At 39.2% G+C, this 22,242-nt stretch overlaps 1 protein-coding gene across 1 annotated transcript in view; it reads right to left on the bottom strand.

The window, feature by feature from the left end:
* The window catches only part of ca10a (carbonic anhydrase Xa), a 440,690-nt gene that overhangs the window by 6,797 nt on the left and 411,651 nt on the right, over window positions 1–22,242 (bottom strand). Inside the window, exons 6-8 of the mRNA XM_041816591.1 lie at window positions 10,561–10,633; window positions 2,228–2,382; window positions 1,833–2,007 (exon numbers count right to left, since the gene is read on the bottom strand). Of these exons, the coding sequence (XP_041672525.1) occupies window positions 1,833–2,007; window positions 2,228–2,382; window positions 10,561–10,633 (403 nt within the window). The remainder of the gene's footprint in view (window positions 1–1,832; window positions 2,008–2,227; window positions 2,383–10,560; window positions 10,634–22,242) is intronic.

The following is a 22,242-nucleotide window of genomic DNA, read 5'->3' as shown; positions in this document are numbered from 1 at the left end:
TGATCTCTGCTCACTCCTGGATCTAGTTGGACATCAGAACCAAATCAAGCACAGTGACAAGTAAAGGCCCTTGCACACCAGAGGCACAATTCAAAATATTTATTTTTTGAACCTGTAGCAGTCAAGTTTTAAGGCAGAGGAGCAAAAACGTCCACCTCACCAGCTCCACATGATGTTTGTCATCTGTCCATGTCTGTCTGTAGCCAGTGCTTGTGGTTGTTGCCTTATGTAGCCTGACAGAGAGGGAGGCAGGAGGAGGCAGCCCGACATGTCCATGTGAATGTAAAAGTGCTACTCACACAGCTGGAGCTGTTTCTAACCTAACTAGACTTTAGTCCAATAAAATATTCAATAATACAGTCTCCTCTGACCTCAAACATATGGCTAATAAAAGCTCCAGATCAATCAGCTCACAGAAATTACTCCTCTGACCAGTCTGTGGCACAACCAGGTGAGTCAATCGGTGCGCTGTAGGGGAGTTAACTTCTCTCACAGCAAACCTCCGCTGTGCCCTTATTACTATTATTAATATGATGTAACATAGAATGAATGAAGAGTCAGTCCCTCCTCTTAGCAAACTTGGCTGGCACAGTGAATGAAACAGTGAAACAAAACGGCCCTGACCCCCTGACTGTGCGCAATAGTGCCATGATGCACGGACCAGAGGAGAGAGAGGGAGAAACCTCCTTTTAGCTTCTGCTCCAATATATCTAAAACTTTATAAAAGGACAGGAGAAAACATGCAGCAGTGCAATTTCTTTTAGAATATGCTGAATTTATTTGCAAAATCCCCGTGCTCCTAATGTGCATAGAAAGGCACGACAAAAATTAGCCTTGGAATTATTCTCATTTTTGTGCCATTTATTTGAGTTGCCCTTAATGTGTAAAGGCCTTAAGAGGCTTTATTTGGCCAGAAATAGCTGTAGGAAGTTTCTCATGTGCATTTGTTGTCTTGACACTTTGCTGTGTCCATTTATGTCCAGTACAGTGCTTTCACCTACATGAACACTACTGTGAGTGCTGTAGAATCAAAGTCCTGCCTGGGTTTCTGTGTGGTGAAGTCACCATACTGAGAGTGTAGAGTTGATTTCTTTGCCACACAGCTCCATGCTTTGTCCTCAGTCCACCATCTTTAAAATCAAGTGGGCAACAACATTTGATTACCACATTGCCTCCTTCGTTCTCTCTCTGTCTCACATATGCAAACGCTCACCATGCTTTTCTTTGAAAATAGTTTGTCTGGTTGAGTGGACCAGTGCTCGAATTTACACCCTCAGTTTATTTAAATACAAATATTTCCTCAGCATTAATAATGTTAGTATTTAAAATGTAACTCTGAGTCTGATTTTTGATCCTTTTTGTTTGTTGTCCCTGCTTTCAGGCTGGGCCCCCATTACCTATTAATCGTGATTAAAAATGTAATTAATTTCTAATTATCATAATTATTAATACTTCAACTATAACCAAAATCTGGCATTACAAATCCCATTAATAGACTGTTGAAAGTATTAGACAAAGTCTGAGTGACTTTAGTCAGCAGTGGTAATACAATAGCAGTCTGACTTATGCTGTAAAAGGTATTGTTACCCAGCACTTCTGTAAATACTGTTTAGGACAAAAATGTGACACCTAAGAGGAAATAAAAATTAAAATAAAAATGGCAGGCATTCAGAATTCTTCCTAAATGTACATTTTCAGTTGACTTGTAGTTGTCCCAACGCTTGAGAAGTCCTGAAAAACTGGTGTACCTGTAAAATTAGATCCAAGATGGACTTCCATCATTAGAAAATGAATAAAAATGGGAATTTAAACAAGAAATATAGGTTTTTTACCTCGGTACTGGAGCTTCTGAGCCCTGTTGTTGGGGCAGTCTTTGCCCTGCATGCTGAAGTTGATATTGGTGCGAATGCAGCGGTTGTTCAGAGGCTGGACGGGACGCACGTTGTCACTCATGCTCAGGAAGATCTGAGACGGCTGGTTCTGACTCAGCAACCGCAAAGAGTGCATCTGCAGAAATCAGATAAAGAGATGGAGAGGTTATGCAATGGCATTTTTACCCTCTGCATCATTCTTTTAGACAGGATTGTATGGAGGATTGGACAGAAGATTTTGGAGTGAGATCCAATGTTCTGGACTGACACGTTTCACAGTGATAGAGAAAATCCTTGGTTCAGACAGACAATCCCCCAGTGAATCCTACAGGCGTGTCTGTCCAGCAAAAGCTCACCTGCATGCGTGTGAGGTACACGGGCTTGTTCATCAGGATCCATGTGGCGGTCTCAAAGCATGGAGGGATGGTCATTGATCCGTCATATGTGATGAAACTACTCGTCTCTGGATAAATCTCCTCGATGTTCAGACCGGTCAGGAGGTACGCATCATCTGAGGAGAGAAACAAGAACAAGAACGGACTTTTAATGTTTAATCTCAAAAATACAGCACCGAGCCATTTAAAGTTTTTATAAACTTCAATATCAAAAGAAGTGAGTCTGTTGGTTCTTTCCTCTCATCTCTACAGACGCAGATTTAATTTTCACTGAAAAACACCAAGAGAAGAGTCAGAAAGCAAATCAGAAATTACGTCTTTTTTCTTTCCTTACAATTTCAAGTACCCTGCTGTTCTTAGGGCATCTTTTGGGACCACTGAAACCAGTTTTGTTGTATTTTCCGGAGACATGGGCTGAAAGCATTTAGCCCAATAATTGGCAAATCAAAAGGAATGGCCATTATTGGTTGATTTAAATTTTTCAAAAATCTAGGCCATGATTTCTTATAAGGAAGGTAATCCTGGGTCCTGAGGCCAGACCACCTGAGACCGTCATATACATAACAGGACAGTTTTTGGGGATCTGTTTGTATATTTTGCATGGACATTTTTAGGGACTTTCATGGGAATCTGGGGGACTGATTTGGATTTTTTGGGGAAAGTAGCAAATATTGGGAGGAATTTTCCTTGAATTTTAGGAAGAAGTTTTTATATTTTGATTCGGTCAGTAACTTCCATAGAAAATTGAGTGATTTGCTTCGATTGTTTGAGGAATTTACTTTAAGATTTTGAGGAATTTTCATGAAATTTTTTGGGGGAAATTTATTTAAAATTTCAATATGAACCCCACTATATTTTACTGGCCAAAATAACATAGTAATTTTCTGGTAATCAGTGTAATTATCTAGTAATTTCTCAAGAATAAAGTGGCAATTACCTTGTAGTTAGCATTTTACCAAGTAACAACTTGGAAATATGGTAATATTAAGGAGGTATTTACCTATTAATAATTGATTAATTTTTATGCTATTCAATTTGTAATATTGTGGCAATTCTCTGGTAATTAGGTGTTATTTCACCCTCTCTCCAAACTTCAGTATGCTGAATCCCAATTTAAGACCTTAAAATATTCTGGGACCCACAAAAACCCTCATCATCCATCAGACATTAGACATCCAAATAAGAGCACTTTGTGTAGTGCTGCCCTAACCCTAAAAATTCAAGCCAAAATAAAGAAATTTCCCAGAAATTATCAAGCAACTTTAATAGAAAACATCATCCTGTTTCTGAGGAATTACTTGGTCAAATACCATCTAATTACCAGAGAACTGACACATTATTAGGAGGGGTAGGGTTAGGGTAAAAATCCATCTTATTACCAAAGAACTGCCACAACATTATGAGGGCTGGGGTTGGGGCAAAATATTGCCTATTACCAAAAAATCTGCCAAAATATTATGAGGGTTGGGGTTAGGGTAAAATAACACCCCATTACCAGAGAATTGCCACAGAATTATGAGGCTGGGACTTTGTTTAAGGTTAGGGTAAGCATTAGAGGGTTAGGGGAAAATACCACCTAATTACCAGAGGATTGACGCAGTATTTTAAAGAATTACTTTGTAATCAGTTTACTCCTACTTAGTAGTTACTTCCTTAATATAACTGTTTTTTTACCTGGTAAAATGCCAACTTATCACTAGGTAAATATCACCTTATCCTTGAGAAAATACTACATAATCTTCACATATTACTATAAAATTACTAGGAACATAAAGCCCACTAAAATAAAGTGCAACCATCATTTTTTATTTTGCTGAAAGTGAAATTGTCTTGTGATGCCCACCAAAAAAAGTTATAGGGTTCAAATTTTTTAAATTCAAAATATTAAAATAGGTGTTCTATAAAGGGTTAAGGATGTGACATGATCACACCTAATCTAAAACCTTCTCCTTAACCTCCCCTCCAAGGGTGACCCCCTCTACGATCATTGATCCAGATCATACTGCTCTCTGGATCATTGATCTTAAGCTTCCCCAACACGGTACGCTGGTGACCCAAGGTGAAGGTATGAAGAGGGTGATAAAAAGTGACATTTATGACATTTACGACCTTTTCCTGTTTATAAGAGCTGCACACCTCATGTACAAATATAAACAGCTAACAAGCCTTACGTTCATCACCTTACATTTGGGTCCTTTCTCCTTTATTTCTGTTCTCCTGCTTTCTAATTTCTGAGTTTCCCTCATCCATCCTCCTCTCTGTGTTCAGGTTGTAAACTTCCCTCCTCCACTTCTAATCAAGCACCGGGCTCATCTGTCATAACACATTTTTCTCACTTCTTCCTTCACATATCATTTCCTGCGCTGTGAATGACGGGCCGTTGGTGTTGGAGCACAAAACCTCTTTTATCCAAACTGTCTCTTCTGTCAGCAAGTTAATTAGACAGACTGCAGCTCTCTTCCTTTTCACACTCCAGCATGCTTGGAAAAAAAACGGCCTGTCATCTGGTCGGCCTCGCTGACAAACGGGCGGCCTGTTGGGACGAGGTCACTGTGGTAGACCGCTGCGGCTTCATTGCTAATTCAACCATGCTTTGGTCATTATTAAATAACTAGTTCTCCTGGTGGCCCTCTATGGTTTCTGTGGTCTGCTGCTCACCAGAGCATCAAATCCCAGTTCTGAATAAAGTAAGAAGAGATGATAATGTAACTGAGGGTTATTGCCTTTACAAATCTAAAAAAAAAAAAAAATAAATAAAAAATCAACATGGAGCTCTGTAGTGAACGAACTGGTCCGAGCTTTATTCAGTCATCACCATCAACACCATACAGATAAAAAGGACCGAAGGACTTAATGTGACCCTTGATCCAAGTGACATTATAGCAGCAAACATGCTCTTAAAGCTCCGGTTATCCTAAAAAACAGATGATTAGACCTTAACTCTGCACCACAGGGCTTAAAAAACGAAGGTAATGTCAGATTTCATTGCTAGGCCACAACGTGCATAAATGTCAAGATGCTAGAAAATAATATAGAAAAAGAAACTGAGACAACATCAGTTGAAACGAGTTGAATAACTGCGGAAAGATGCAAAATGGGTGAAAAGTTGCTAAAACAGGGCAAAAATCTGCAACAAAATGGGTAAAATGTGGAAAAAACAGGTTAAAAGTGGCAAAATATGGCAAAAATGAGTGAAATTCGTCAGGAAAGGGTTGAAAATGGCAAAAAAAAAGTGGCCAAAAGTGACAAAAAAGAGGGGACAATCAGGGAGAAGTTGCAAAAAAGAGGCAAAAAGCAGCAGAATGAATTTATTAATGTGGCAAAAGAGGACAAAAAAGGACAGAAATGGGTTGATGGTTGCACAAATAGACCTCAGGTGGCAAAAGTGGGCAAATGGCAGCAAAAATTGATTAAAAGTGGTAAAAAGAAGAGAAAAACAGAAATGGCAAATAAATAAATAAATAACAAGTGGGAAAAACTGGGTAAAAAGTGGCAAAATAGCACATAAATTGTCAAAACAAAATTGCATAAATGGTGAAAAGCAGCAAAAATTGGTTAAAAGTGGCAAACAACTAGCAAAAATGGGAAAAAGAGGCAATAAATGGGTTACGATTGTTAAAAAGAAGTGGCAAAACTGGTCGGAAAAAGAGCTTTAATGGATTAAAAAGTATTAGGAATGAAGCTCAGTGTTAGCTCATGCAGGATACCGCAGTCATAGTCCCAGCCATGATCAGCTGTCGGCCCAGCTCCCACAGCCAATCACAGCTCTTTCTCTCAACACAGCAGCGTATTTAAATATGACTTCTCACTAATGCATGCTTTCATTAATGCTGATGCACCACACTGCTGCTGCTGACAAAGCTTAACCTCCTGCACCCCAGCCTCCTCCTTTATAGCATCAGGCTTTTTGCACCCTCATATTGAGATTCATGCTACTTTATGAATTGCTTTTGGAGTAATTTTATTGTATTCAGTACGTATTTTCATAAAAGTATTTATCCTTATGGGGTTTCTAGCTATGTACTCCCTGGAGCGTCAAAGCTGCTTAAGTAACCCAGGGAGCATCGTTTGAGCCCAGCCTTCTCTACCAAGTAAAACTGTAGATCCATTTTGCAATAAAATCGTAAAATGTATGAAGAGAGTGTTCCTGACTGGAATAATACATTTCAACTTCAGAACTTGATAATAGCTTGACACTCCTTTTAGCTCCAAAGTGAGGTAACTGTTAGCGAGGACGCTAGCACCAATGCCACTGGGCCATCACCCATGCATTGATGTCATCAATAAATCACAGCTGGGGAGGGCCCATTCTCAGGGTTTCTCAGGGACCCGGCCAGCTCTGCAGGCCTATCCTAGAATGGCTCATGGCACAAAGCAGGAAGACCATTTTTAACAGCTTTTCTCCCACATTGTGTTAAATGCATCCCTGGAACAATAATGGTAGTTTAATGTTTATTAAAAATACTTTATGGAGTACAGCTTTTCTTGATAATATACCTTGAATTCTGGCATCGTGAGCATTGGAGGAGGGTCTGGTTGAAGCTTTAACATTCCAGAGGTTCAGGTGTGGAGTGCTTGCATCATCTTTTGTAATTGTTTAGATTGAGAGCCCCCTGGTGGTGGACTTTAGATACTTAAGTTTATGAAAATCTTTGTTAAAAAAGGTTTCATCCCTAGTATCATCCCACTGTCAGCATACAAACATGATCTCTGATTGTGCGGTGTAAATACATAACTCTCTTTGTCTGGCCTGTCTGTATTTTTGTGTCTGTATCTAAACGTTCTTTTAAAGCAGCAGCAGTGTTACTGTCAGTTGGAGGGATCTGCCCGAGGACTGGTGAGTGGGCGATGTGTCTAACTTTGTGAGTCAGCATATGTGAGACGGTGTATCTGAGCGAGTTTTGACAGCTGTCAGAATCCATGCTCCTCTCCAGCTCCTCGGGCTGGACCCTGAGGACCTCCCCCCCCACCTCTCGCCTGCACCCTTGCCTGCAGCCTCGGCGCCTCAGAGACTCCTCCCAGCCACAAGGGGTCAGTGCGTTTATCTATCCAACTGCTGCTCCCCCCATTAATCCAATTATTTGTCTCCTTTTTCCAGCTAGCCCCGGGCGATCTCCGTGCCGATGCTGCCCTTCCAGCATGGCAGTCTGGCAGAAAGAAACCTCAGGAGAGCGCCTGTCGACTGCAGCCAAGCACGCTGCCTCACCAGCAGCCTCCTATATCTAAGAGCTTCCTGTGCAGGCAGCTTATCTTCCTGTCCTGCAGAATCGCTTCACAGACCACTTTGTAACAGACTAATGATGCTTGGACAGTTAAAAGGAGTAAAATATTTATAAAGTAAGCCCTCCTCTGTATAATCATAGATAATAAGCCATTATAAAGCGTGGCTGGCCTGTCAGCCTGCAGATTCTTCCACATGTTGAAGATTCCTACGGCAACAAGCAGTGGTAAAGATACAAATACAGCATTTATCTAAGTTATTCACATTTAAGGCTTGGAAATAGTTGTTCATGTCTACATAGAAACACAAATAGAAACAGACTCAGTAGTGGAGTTTTCCTGCTCTAACATAGTCTACAAATATTTTTGCACCAGTCCTTGCAGCTTATCACATACAGGTGTGATAATACTGAGCTGTTAGAGAGAGGCAACCGGACTGACAAGTACAATATAGAATTGGAGGCTGAATAATGGATGCAAAAAACTTTTGCCAACATGCTAAACAGAGTCAAGCCAGATTCAAACTTTTTAAAACCCAAACAACAGGGATCTATTATCTAATAAAATGCTTCGCCACGTTTAATTTCTAAGAAAAAACACCTGATTCTGCACTGATCATCTCATATTAATGATGCGTTTTCTCCCTAGACATGTATCCAACAGGAAACTATCTATGTTGCATGAGTCATGGAATGGAAATGTACCTGCTGCTTAGCCCTGTTTGCGTCTGTGTCCAGCTGTATCATGAAAACATAGTTGTATATAGTGATGCATTATAGTGAAATAAACCTCTAGAGGGCACTCAGAAGAGCTCAGACTGGTGTGTGGGATGTAAACTACAAAAATGGAGACACTCAAACATGTTACAATGATATCAATCGTAGGATAAAATCTCACATATTAACGTCAAAAACATCTGATCTGTTTGGATTTGTGCCTTTTTCTGATTGGCTGCCTGCAGCCAGCAAAATTTTAGAATAAAAGCATTCATACAAATGAGTTGAGTTTCTCTGTAGACATGCTTAAAGTGTAAGTGAACGTCCAGTTCAAAGCTAACTCCGCCCTCTTTAAGATTTAAAAGAATGCACAGAAAGTGAGCAGTTTGGTACTAATGTTTGGTCCTGCAGCACTGCTGCCTCAAAAAATCTTTTGAGGTGGAGGATTTTCCCCCTCCAGAGTCCCCTGAAGCAGGCTGTGGAGTGGTGGTGGACTATGGTGGTCCACTACCTCTTTGGGCCGTTTGCTCTAGCACCGGGGTTACTAAAGCCTTAGCTCTCAGAGCCAAGGAAGTGCAGGTGCAGGAGAGGATGGGAGTGGTCTCTGAATGGTAAAGTTGGTTAGAGGTTGGTTGGAGTTTGTGAAGTAGAAACCTACCAAAAGTAGGATTCTACATCACATAAGCTATGCCTTTTCAGAAAAGATTTTTCAAAGCAAATCTCCGTTTGAGCTAATTAAAAGTCGTAAAATGCAGATTTTTATCAGTTTGGTGCAAATGGCAGAAATAACACCATCATTGATGTTTTTTTTTTATCATAGTTCTGTCAGATACCTCAGTGTTCAGCTGAAAATAATGTTAAAGTGTTTACTACTTCTTTAACTCAGCTTTTGCTAAAAAGCACAAACAAGAAGTGTAACCATACGTTTATCTTCCCTGTGATCTATTCTATGAACGTATTAAAGTTTCACTAATAGTTCAAGTTTAGAGAGTGACTTCTTTAGACTGATGCATTTAGGCTTGCAGCTTTCATCAGGTCTTCAAGAAACCAACTGCAAACTTATTCTACTGATTTAGAGAAACCTATACGATATGGACAAACTATTCGCCCGCCTGACCATTACACCAGCAGAGACTGTGATGACATTGCATTCAAATACATGTACTTTCATATGGCGTTACCCCTGCTTCTGCAGCTGTAACAGCCTCTACTCTTCTTGGAAGGCTTTCCATGAGATTTTGGAGTGTTTCTTTGGGAATTTGTGCCCATTCATTCGTCACCCCAAAGGTGCTTGCTGGGGTGTGGACCAGTCAAGTTCTTCCCTACTGAACCCATCAAACCATGTCTTTATAGTCCTTATTTTGTGCACTGAGGCACAGCCATGTTGAATGGGAAAAGGGACTTCCTCAAACTGTTGGAAGCATAGTATTGTCAAAAATGCCTTGGTACCCTGAAGTATTAAGATCAGCCTTCACTGGTGATAAGGGGCTTAGATCAAACCCTGAAAAACAGTGTCCTACCATCATCCCTCCTCCACCAAACTTCACAGTTGACGCAATGCAGTCAGGCAGGTAATGTTCGCCTGGCATCCGTCAAACCAAGACTCATCATCTAACTGCCAAACAGAGAGGTGTGATTTGTCACGCCACAGAACATGCTTCCACTGCTCCACGGTCTATAGTGCTTTACACCACTCCATCTGACACTTGGCGTTTGACTTGGTGATGTGAGGCTTGCATGTAGCTGTCTGTTTCCCACTGTAGTTTTAGAGCTAACATTAATTCCAGTAAAAGTTTAGAACTCTTCCATCATGGCAACAGCAGAGTACTGGCAACTTTTACTCACCATGCACCTTAGAAGTCCTGCTCTGTTATTTTACGTCGTCTTCCGCTTCATTGCTGTTGTTCCTAAACACTTTCAATTTCTAATAACATCACTTACATCTGACTGGAATATCCAGCAGGGATGAAATTTCCCAAACTGTCTTTTTGCAAAGGTGACGTCCATCACAGTACCCAGCTTGAAGTCACTGAGCTCTTCAGAACAACCCATTATGTATCACAAATGTTTGCAAATCCATCCATGAATAGATGTAGCAGCTGATGAAAACAGGATTGCCTGTGATCATATCTTTGTGTAGTTTTTCAATATACTCTTCAGATATGTAATGAAAAATGAAACTATTCCAAACAGCCATGGACACAGCTCAGCTGAAAGTCACCAGCTTACACGGTTACTAAATTAACTTTAACCATTGTTGTCTATGCTGCTGTGCTCACTGTCACGCCTTCTCTGTCTCTCCACTGTTTTTACAAAACATGTTTAGATATTTAAAAAAAACTGCAGATATCCACTTACTTTTGTACGTTATTCTCGTGATGGTGTCTCTGTTCAGCATTCGATTCAGGAACGAGTTTGATGTCTCAGCAATCTGGATTAAAAGGGACAAAAAGAGCGTTAGAGAAAGGGTCATTTAATGAATAAAGAGGCTGTTTGAGATAAAAAACGAGGGAATGTTCTCAGTTCATGCTTTACAGGATAATATCTAAACTCACTGATGTATTTACACAGTCAGAAGCTCTGCTGTACCGCTGCTCTGCCTTCTGGAAAATAAAAGCTCCCACTGACAAGAAACTATTAAAACAGCTCACAGACAAACTCTGCTGCCATAACAGCAAAATAATCCATTCTTTTCAGGAGCGAATGCACTGTATTATTGTCCTGAAACAACTTTAAAACACGTCAAAACAAGTTTTACTTTGCTGGAGCTGAATAAAATATACCCAGTGAAAATTTTAGATGTATTTTTCTCTTTTATCTACCATTATTTTCCCCCTGAAATAAAATGCAGCAAAATAAAAACCATGCAAAACATCAAAATAGGGTTCAATGAGATAAAACTTTTTTATATTTAAACTGAAATACATACTATATTTTCTCATGTAATAGCCAAATTAAAACAGTGCTTGACTTTTGAACTTGCTAGTCAACTTAAGATTGGACAAAACAAGATTAGAGATTTTCACATTGTCTGCGTAACAGCAAAGCAAAACATAGCAATTTCTTTAATAAATTCATAAAACAATAAAGATATAACACAAATTTCAAGTTAAATGCCAATCTTTGATTTGTAGTACCGACAAGTGGCATTGAATGGTAGTATCCATATTTCAAAAACCAATAAAAGTTGAATTTTTAAATGTTTTTTATTCACAAAAAATATTTAGCTAAAGAGAATTTAATGCTAGAGGGCCTTGATTGAAAAGAAGTGTTGAATATGTAACAAGAGATCAAATGTGTAAATGTTATCAAGGAAATCAGAAGTTGGTCAAAAAGAAGTCTTGTATTAAAATAACACCAAATATTCTTTTCAAATCAAAGGATTAGAAATAAATAGATGCCTAAAATACAAGCCAGGTTCAAATAAAAGCCTTCTGAAAAATACAAACCTGACTGAAATAAAAGGCCGCCTAAATTACAGAATGCAAAGGTTGCCTGAAAGACAATTCAATTTCAAATAAAGGGTTGTCAAAAATCCAAATTACAGGCCTGATTAAAAAAAGTTCTTCCTAAAATACAAACAAAAAAAGGACATCCTTAAACCCAATTCAGGTAAATGCCTGCCTAAAATAGGGTTGACTAAAAAAAGGTTTTCTAAAACTCAATTCTGATTCAAGTCAAGGGCTGCCTTAGACAAAAGCCCAACTCGAATAATGGGTAAGATGAATTCCTGACCTGATTAAGATACCGGACTGCCTAAAATAAAGGCCTACCCTATATAAATGCCTGATTCTAATAAAGAGCCTTCTCAAGAACAAGCTCAATGCTGACAAAGTTTACCTTAAATAAAGGGCTGCTTCAAATACTTTCCTAAACATTAAGCCTGTTTTAAATGAAGGGCTGCCTTAAACAATAGTCCAGCTCAAATAATGTGTAAGATAAATTACTAGCCTGATTAAAATACTAGGCTATCCAAAACAATAAGCATGTATCAGAAAAAAGGTTCCGTCTAAAATATAACATAAAGTCTTCCTGAAATATTAGCCTATTTCAAACATGAGGCTGACTTAAACACAAGCCCAACTCAAATAAAGGGTTACAGTATATAAGCCTTTGAAATGCTGTGCTGCCAAAAATAAGAGCCTGCTTAAAATACCACTCAGAGTCAAATAATGGGCTTCATCAAATTAGGTCCAATTTAAATGAAGAGCTGTCTAAAATATAAAATAAAGCCATGATTGAAAGTAAAAGCTTAATTCAGATAAAAGGCTACCACAAATACAAGCATGGTTGAAACAAAGGGCTTTCTAAAACAAAAGCCCATATATAATGAAGGGCTGCCTCAAAAACAAGCCCAATTTAAAGGACGAGCTGTCTCAAATATGAAATATGGCCATTACTTAAATAAAGGCCTGCCTAAAGAAAAGCCAGATTCAGATAAATGGCTGCTTTAAATACAAGCATGATTCAAACAAAGCCTTCCTTAAACACGAGACCAGTTCATATAAAGGGTAATGTTACATGAGCCTTATAAAAAGTATGGGGCTATCTAAAATAAAAGTCTGCTTAAAATTCAAGTCTGATTCAAATAAAGGGCGTCCTCAAACACAAACTCAACTGAAATGAAGGGTAACATTATATAAGCCTTGTAAAAATACTGGGCAGCCTAATATTAAGGCCTGCTTGAAGTACATTTCAGGTTTTAATAAAGGGCTGCCTCAACTGAAATAAAGAGCTGTCTAAAATGTAAAATGAACAGCCATGACTCAAATAAAAGTCTGCCTAAAGTAAAAAACCTATTCAAATTCCAGAATTTCCCCTCAGGGGATCAATAAAGTATTATATTATCTTAAATAAAGGACTTTCTCAAAAAAAGAAAAAAAAAAAAAGAAAACATGATCACAACAAAAGGTGAATTCAAACACAAGCCCAGCTCAAATTAACAGTAACATTATATATGCCTTCTAAAAATGCTGGCCTGCCTAAAATGAGACGCTTAAAATACAGGTCAAATAAAGGGCTGTCTTAAACACAAGCCCAACTCAAATAATGGATAAGATGAATTACTAGCCTGATTAAAATACAGAGCTGCCATTAATAAAGGCCCTAAATACAAACTCAGTTCAAATACAAAAGCTTCCTTATACACAAGCCCTGTTCAAATGGAGGGATGTCTAAAATATAAAATACAGGCCTGATACAAATAAAATTCTTCCTTAAATGAAAACCTGATTCAAATTAAGGGCTGCCAAAAATATGAAATACAAAGACTGATTGTAAATGAAGGCCTTTCAAAAATACAAACCAGATTTCAATAAAGGCCTGCCTAAATTGAAAGTTTTATTAGAATAAAAGGCTGCCTAAAATACAAGACTGCTTCAGATGAAGCCTTGACCAAAGTACAGTAATGGTCCAGATAGATGGATAAACAACAGCAAAACATTGCCTGCTTCGGTTATTGCTGGCGGTTTTAAAATGATCCAGACAGAGGCCTGCCACTTTGAGCTGCTTTGATGTAAACATAATCGTATGCTTGTTTGTTGCATCCAGCTGAACCTGCATGACTGTTTTCTATGGTTTATGATTTTACCTGGCTGTAAAGCAAGCTTCTCTGTATTTTCTGCCAACGGATCTGCGTTTCCTCTCCATTTGTGCTACAATCCTGATTTGTGACATCTCCTTTTCTCGTTTCATTTAACCCTTTGAGCAGGATGAAACATTTTGATCCTCCTTATGTCCAATGATACTTCACTTTTCAACACAGTTTTGGGACAATGAAGCTCCTGCTTGTACTGTTAATAGAGCATACTTTTTGTAAGCAAAATAAAGAGCTACATTTCAGTAAGATGTCATTTGTTGGGAGTTGGGTTGACTGAATGTTGGTCTAATTAAGCTCAGTGCCTCAATGCTTAAATAAAATGTAAAACAGTGTACTAGCCCAGCTCTCTTGGGAGTTTGCATGCTGTTGATTTGAGTACATTTTTGCATTTTGTACATACATAACACAAATAAATATTCTTATTAATGCAGTGAGATTGATTTCCACCATATGGTTAACTCCTACACCTAGACTCTTAATTGATCAGAGCGTTTAAAGAGGTTCAGACTGAGGTCCTGTTACACCACAGCAACTCCCTGAATTAACCATCTGGCTCAGCCATGTACAAATGATCGCCAACGTGCTTGTAACCAGTTGTAGAACATTTTGCAGCTTTCCTAACAGTGGATGCTTGAAAGAACAGCTGAGAAGCATTAGGATGACATTTCTTTCCAACAGCTGTGCACAGCATTAGGACACCACAGCAGAGTATGGAGATACAGGAAGTGTGCAGCTAATTGGTAAACAGGAAGCAGTAACAATGAAGGAGAGTGAAAGGACAGGAGCATGAAGTGTTGTATAGGCTGAAATATGTTTGGAGGTGTTTATAGTGGAAGTTGTCCATTAGTTGCTTGGGAAACACGAGCAGCTGATAAAGCAGCGTGGTCTTGCTAGTGATGGAAATTCAGGTTCCTTGAAGTGATCTGTATCATTTGGCTCAGTTTAGCAAGTAAAATAAGGAAAGCCAGCTTTTTGGCTCCCAAACCGCTCTTTATTTAATATAATTTTGGCTTGATTAATATCTAAGTGGACGACAGGTGCAAGTAAGGTGAAAGTGCATGTACTTTTCTCCTAATAAGCATAGAGAAACACCCCTGTTATGCCCATATAAGGGCACGAGGATGCAGGGCAAAGCGCAAACACGGAAGGCACTCAGGAGTGTCCAAATGAAAATTAACTGTGAAAACAATGACAATATTTGAAAGTTTTAAAGTGTATGTAGCTCTGCTTCAAATGACACCAAAAGAGGAAAATGTAATTCTATTTTTAGCACCTGTGGATATCAAATACGTGCCACAAACACATTAAGTGGATGACATTGCTGGTTAATCAGAAATGACATGCATTATGCTGTAAAGAGGAAAAAATGCATGCCATATGGGTTTAAAAAAAGGGAAGTGTGTAACTGAACATCATTTAAACACATTTAAGGGTTGATTTCTTTTGTTGTTTTAAATCAGTGTCTAACAATAAAACCCAAAGCCTGCGTCTAAGATCAAACACAGATGTTTAACTGAATACTTGACCATATTTAAGCTATATATTTGCGCATTTTATTTAGAATCAAACTTTTTATTTTATTGTGTCATTCTTGAGCTAGCACATTTGAGTGCTGGTGAGTGCTAAATTAAACATTTATCCTGTCATATCAGTGTTCAAAGGTTGGTCAGAGTGCTCTGGATTGTTCAGTTTTTTTCATAGCTAAGAACAAATCAAAGAGAAAACATTGGTGAATGTCAGAATCTTTTTAACCCTTCATGGAGTAAGGAACCATATACGGTCACTGTGGTTGCTTTCCTTTGTGTGTGTGGTGTTAAACCTACTAATTCATAGAAATTTTCAGAGGTAATTATTAAAATAGTAGTGTTTTTTGGTCATTTTAATAGCCTTACAACTGTTTTATTATAAGGTTTATTTGAGTTTTCATTATCAATCTGAGCCTTATTTATGCTCAAATTAATTTAGAATGACAATATTTGTGTTTTTATGGTTTTCTGGTGAAACTGGAAGGAAAAATAAATGGTAGAAATAGTGAAATAAATGTAATTTTAGTCAGTCAATCAATTAATTATACTTAAATGACATTAATTTTTCTTTTAATTTTTATTGTGAGCCTTATTACTGCTAAAATTCAATTAGAAATTCATTTACTGTGATTATCATAGGTTTCCTGTTGAAATTCTAAGACTAAACTTGTTGTATCTATTTTAATTTTACAGTATTCTGAAGCCAGTCATGCCTTCCAAAAGATGTCTGAATCTAGAGGCAGCCATTCAGATGATTCTGTGAGGTTTGACCTCTGTCCTCAATGTCCCAAGTTTTATGGAAAATCAGCATGTCTATTAATGTCTGACGTGCCTTTAATCACCTCAAAAATAATAGGTACAAAATTGATATTTTGTATATTTTTTGATGTGTAAATAAATACTCATTTGACCTTCTATGGTTTATTTTTCCATATATCGAACATGTAGCATTAGTTCAGGCAGCATTAGCTCAGGCAGCATTAGTTCAGGCAGGCCACACACCACTACCATAACTGAGATCAGCCGATCTCATCAGTTGACGGCCAGCTGATATGCTCCAAGCATGCTATGCAACAATCACTGTCATGCTGCCTTATTTAGACTGTTCCTGCCTTGCTGCGCTCTGCCGCTCTCTGCAAGCTGTTCTTGTAACCCTCCTCCACCCCAGCTCCTCCTTTATTCTACTTCTGACTTAATCAGTGTCATTCTTAAGCAAGGAGGTGTGCTGTTCCTGCTTAATGCTTTTCACACAGGCTCATGGAAGGGGGATCCCAGAACAGCCACACTGCCTGATAAATACCAGCAATAAGTGCTAATTAATAACAGCTAATAAGGAAATATGTAAGGCAGTGAATTATGTGTGTTTCTTGACATAGTGGGCCTAGCTGAAATAACATTTTTATAAGTATTCACTATGGAAACTTTTTTTTTTAAACCATAAATGGGCAAATAACCATTATGGTCACTTTGTTGACCTTGATTTTCTGTAAATACTAAAATAATAATCAGTTGCCCTTTCAAACAGGGCTTAGGTGTAGTCTGTGGTTATGTAGTCTATCTTAAATAGGGCAGTTTGTCTTGTCTTACTGTGGCAGGGGGGCAAAATGGACCTAAATTTGGCCTTAAAATGGTCTGCCATTACAACACAGATGTGAGTAGAAGTTCACTACTGCTGGCTCCATACCCTCAGTAAGTAAAGTGCCCTTAAACTATGGATCTTTTATTTCAAACTCCATTCTCACCGCACTGATCTGCTTTATTGTTCAGTGAAGTCTGAGGAGTATAGAGCAGCCTCCTACTGTGAGACTCTCGTTAAAAGCCGAAGGAAGCGCCTCACACTTCCTGTCCTCCCCCACGCACTCCTCTGACTCCTCTCCTCACGCCCTCTCCTCTCCATCTTTCCCTCACTCGGGCCAGCTGGACGTCACAGCTCTAATTGTCGAGATGTCTTTGGGCGAAGTGATTAAAAGGAAATGTGCAGCTCCCTCCTGAACTTCGCACCGCAGCAGAAACGACTTCGTCTTTGACCTGCTCTCCGAGCTCTTCGCTTGGGCATTATGCCTCCAACAGACTCTCAAGCTGCTCGCCACTCTGCATACTTTCATTCTCTCTCATTTAGTTTTCCTGGAAAAAGCACCAGAAGGGAGTCAGTCAATCTGTCTCCTCTATTCCAGGAACGTCTGCACATTAGGTGTGATAAAGTACAGATTTAGCACCATATGGCTGAATGTCAATCAGACACAAGATAACCAAAGACACATTGTGAAGATTCGCATCATTTTACATCAATCCACGGCGTGAATCAGCAGAATTTTCTTCCTTTTCATGGTAAAATGCTGCACGGTGCCTCTATTGTTTCTCTACCAGTCATCCACTGGTGTCCTTAACGGTGCCACATGAGTCCTCTACTGGAACAAGGGGCCACCCTGGCAGTCTGAGTCACAGCGGCGGGATCAGAAGTCTGACAAGGCCTCTGTGAGCATGAGTCACAGAGGCCTGAGAGAGAGAGAGAGAGAGAGAGAGAGAGAGAGAGAGAGAGACGTGGCTAATGAGCACCTGTCTGCTCAGTGATAGTGCTGAAGAGTCTGACCTGGTCAAACACGCTGAAGACGGCGTGGGCGGAGATACATTAGGAAAGAAAGTGTTGGATGTGAGTGGGTAGCTTTTGAGTGCTTGTGTCAGCGTGATTTTTTAATCTCTTTGGATAATACCCACTTTTTGAGACTCAACGGCCTTTCAAGCAACTTCAATAAAGACCTATCAGCGGGGATGTTAGAGACTCTAACGCCTTCTCCTCCCAGGTTGTCAAATACTCACCGTGTCATGGTGACTCATACAAGAGCAGCTTCCTTTCTAGAACAAATTCAACTTAAATTGACCCAATTACAGTTCAAATGAAGACATGGGGTACAGAGGCCTACACTGCCTTTTGTACCAGGTTAAACATGTTTATCCTGCCTTTAGAGCAGGAATCTCAACATGAGATGTAATGGAGACACCTTTGCTTTTCAGTCAGCTCTAAATGGATGTTTGAGGAACAGTATTTTCCTTTTCCTCATAGACATCATTAATTTTCAACACCGGAGATCAGCACCATACCCAACTAAGGTTATTTCTGATTCCAGCACAACAGGGGTCATCAGGTACATTTGCACAAGGAAAAGATTTAGTCTTGACAGAAACTACTTAAATATTTTGGTCAAATGAACATATTATTGTATCTGTAATTGTGTTTCCTTGGCATTAACAGTGAGTTCTATCCCGATTATCTATAAGCAGGCCACAAGGAGACAGGCCTAACAACAGAACTGGCTGGGCCCCTGAAAATCCCAGAGAATGGACCCTCCCCCAGTTGTGACTTAGCACCAATATCAACTAATTTTTGACTCTTTAACCCATTTTCATGCTGTTGCCAGGCTATTGTTGCATTTTTTCCCCCACTTTAAACCCATTTTTGATACTTTTTGCCTCTTTAACCCAATTTGTGCCATTTCTTTACCATTTTAAACAACTTTCACTGGATATGTTATCCACTGTGTGCCACCTTTTTTTCCACTTTTATCGATTTTCTCCACTTGTTAACCCATTTTCATTATTTCATTATTTTCATTTTTTTGCACCATTTTGCCACTTTTAACCAATTTTTTTAATACTTTCTGCCCCTTTTTCCTAGTTTATCAATACATTCTAACATCTTTTCACCACTTTCCTGCCAATTTTTGTCCCTTTCTGCCACTCCACAACCCATTTTGTCACTTACCACCGATTTTGCTAATCTTTAACCCCTTTTTGCAACTTTCCTGCCAATCACTGGTCCTGTGTGCCACTCTTTAGCCTTTTCATTACTTGCCAGGCTATTTTTGCTATATGTTTCCCACTTTAAACCTATTTTTGGTACTTTTTGCCCCTTTTTGCCTCTTCAACCCAATTTTTGCCATTCTTCAACCCATTTTAGACCACTTCTCCTGCATGTATTATCCCCTTTGTGCTACTCTTTTTTTAAGCACATCTTTTTTCCCACTTTTTAACCCATTTTCAATAGTTTTTTTTGCAACATTTCTGCCACTTTCACCCATTTTTGACACCTTTTGCCCCTTAAACAAAATCCTGACACATTTTAACATCTTTTCACCACTTCCCTGCCAATTATTGTCCCTTTGTGCCTCTTATCACCCATTTTTGACTGTCTTTAACCCCTTTTCATTACTTTGCCAGGCTACATTTGCTATGTTTCTCACTTTCAATCATTTTGTCACTTACCATCAATTTTGCCACTCTTTAACCCCTTTTTGCAACTGTCCTACCAATCTCTGGCCCTGTGTGCCACTCTTTACTCCAGTTTCATTACTTTGCTAGGCTATATTTGCTATATTTTAGCCACCTTTAATCAGTTTGTAATAATTTTTGCCCCCTTTTTTTTTCTTCAACCCAATTTTTTCCATTCTTTAACCCCTTTAAAACAACTTTCACTGCATGTTTTATCCGCTATGCCACTCTTTCCTAAAAATGTTTCACTTTTATCTATTTTCTCCACTTGGTAAGCCCTTTTCATTGGTTTTTTGCACTATTGCTGCCCCTTTTTCCCACTTTTATCAAATTTTGCCACATTTTAACCTCTTTTCCCCACTTTTCCTACCATTTTTTGTCCCTTTGTGCCGCTCCACAACCCATTTTGTCACTTATCTCCCATTTTGCCACTCTCTTACCTGTTTTAATTACTTTATGTGGCCAATTTTTGCAACATTTCTGCCAGTCTCAACACGTTTTTGGCAATATTTACTAATAATGGTTGACAAGTTCATTTCTGTAAAAACAGTTCAAATGTTAAGTCATTCTAATAATATTTCATATTAACTGTTTTTAGGTGGATTTAACATCACATCTCTATAGGACCAAAAAAGTAAAAAACAAAAACATTCTGTGACAAAAATTCTTCAAAATGCTCACATTTAAAAACAAACAAAAAAAAAATTGCCTTTTAGGAATTTCTGTAATCACTGAAAACAGTTCCTGTCTGCAGTGACTCTGAGGGACACGTCACAGCCTCTCTGTGTCTCTTTCTCTCTATTATGAGTTTTTCAGGCTGTCTTCTGCAGTTCATAAGTCTGTGCGCATGTGCTGTTCAACAAAGCATGATGTGACAATGAAACAGCCTGCAACTGGTTTTCACAGCACAGTTACAATGCATTCTGGGATACAAACAGACAATATGGTGGCGGGCTAATGGCTAGCTGCAGGAACAATTGAGAAATTGATTATGAATGGATAAAAAGACATCCAATATCAAAGTTACTGGTGTGGATTTAATCTTTAAAGACCCTAAAAAGTCTCCAAGTTCCAGGCTCAGTAGAAAAGGTTCTGTAGGAACTATGAGTGCATGGATAGCTTCATTAGAACGGCACAGCAGAAGGCTTTCAGAGGCAAAAATAAGTAAGTGGCTATGTTTTATGGCTCATAATTGATTTAACTTTGCATAACAATTGTCTCTTCTTGTCATATACAACAACATCGCCCTCAGAGGTTTATATCACTGATAAAAGGTAATTATTTTCTAAGAAAAGGGTTTACATCTTAAAAAGGCAATATTGTACTACAGCATCTATAAATTAAATCTATAAATGTCTTTCTGATAAGCCATAAAATATGGCTGTCAAAGCTTAACTTAACAGTGGACCATGATTTTGCTTACCGCCATGGGCCCCCAATTCCCCCTCATAGGCGGCCTTACCCAAGATGCAAAAAAATCTGCTGTAATTTTACAAAGCATATGGGTTATATAACATTTAAGGATGGCTTCACATTAGAGACCTGGGTCCAGATCCAAGTAAACTTGACCCCAGAGTCTGGTTCATTTGATCAGTGCGAACTTGAGTGTAGCATACTCAGACAATGTGCGTGAGAGTCTGCTATAGAGGGCAGACATGATTAATGAGGACTGGAGCTCAGTCTGCAAGAGATGTAAATGCAACCATGCTAGAGTGCAGAATAATGTCTGCAAGTAGAGCTGTAAATTTAATCTGAATGTCTCTAGTCTCTGTATCCATGCAGCACAAACCCTTTTCATCCTCTGGGTTGCATGGTGGATGTGGAAGTAGGAAGACGATCATTGTTGGCATTGTAAAAAAGAGCAGGATGGACTTCACTGTCAGTACAGAGATCTGCGGTTGCAGAATTGCAAACCAACTGCATGCATACCACCACCTTCTGCTCTAGCATGGAATAGTGATACTAAGATCAGACCAGCAGAAGAGAAGGAAGGGCGAGCAAATACAGTATCTTGCAGCGGTGCTGAGCTGCACGCAGCTGTTAAAGGGTCATTTCCTCAGACTGACGTTCACACCTGCAGCACTCCACACCCTCCGCTCCCCTCTCCTCCGTCCTCTGACTCTCTCTCCTGCAGGTTGGAGGAGTTTCGACCTCGGTCAGCGCCTCCTCTGTCTCTTCATCGCTAAATGGTTGTCCCATTGACATCTGGGAGCTAATTAGCCGTTAGCAGCTGAACTTTTCAGACGTCGGCTGCCTCTCTGATCTCTGAGCCGCTCATTCAAGATGGAGACCTCTCATACAACAAAGAGACGAGGAGCACTGCCACCATGGCTGACACGAAGCCAGGAAGCACAAAGCTGGGCTCTGCAGGATAATTGGATTGCTAATTGTTTGTGAGATGTGAGCTCTTGAGCTGAACGTTTAGAAGATTTCAGGCGGACACAGAGGAGCAGGAGAGCGCGGCGATGTGCTGAGGGATAATTTAGCTCCTGACAGATTTTCTTTTAAACCAATATGTGCCTGCTGGATACAAACACAGAAAATCAGCCTATTTAGGGGGAAAAGGTTCAAGAGATCAGAGAACCAACAAAGAAGAGCTAACTAGGATAAGATTCTTTAACTCGGCAATATAATTTAACAACCAGAGCT

Source organism: Cheilinus undulatus, linkage group 20, assembly GCF_018320785.1.
Source record: "Cheilinus undulatus linkage group 20, ASM1832078v1, whole genome shotgun sequence".
Taxonomy (NCBI): Eukaryota; Metazoa; Chordata; class Actinopteri; order Labriformes; family Labridae; genus Cheilinus; species Cheilinus undulatus.
Note: the sequence above shows the minus strand (reverse complement) of the source record. Positions and strands in the feature narration are given on the sequence as shown.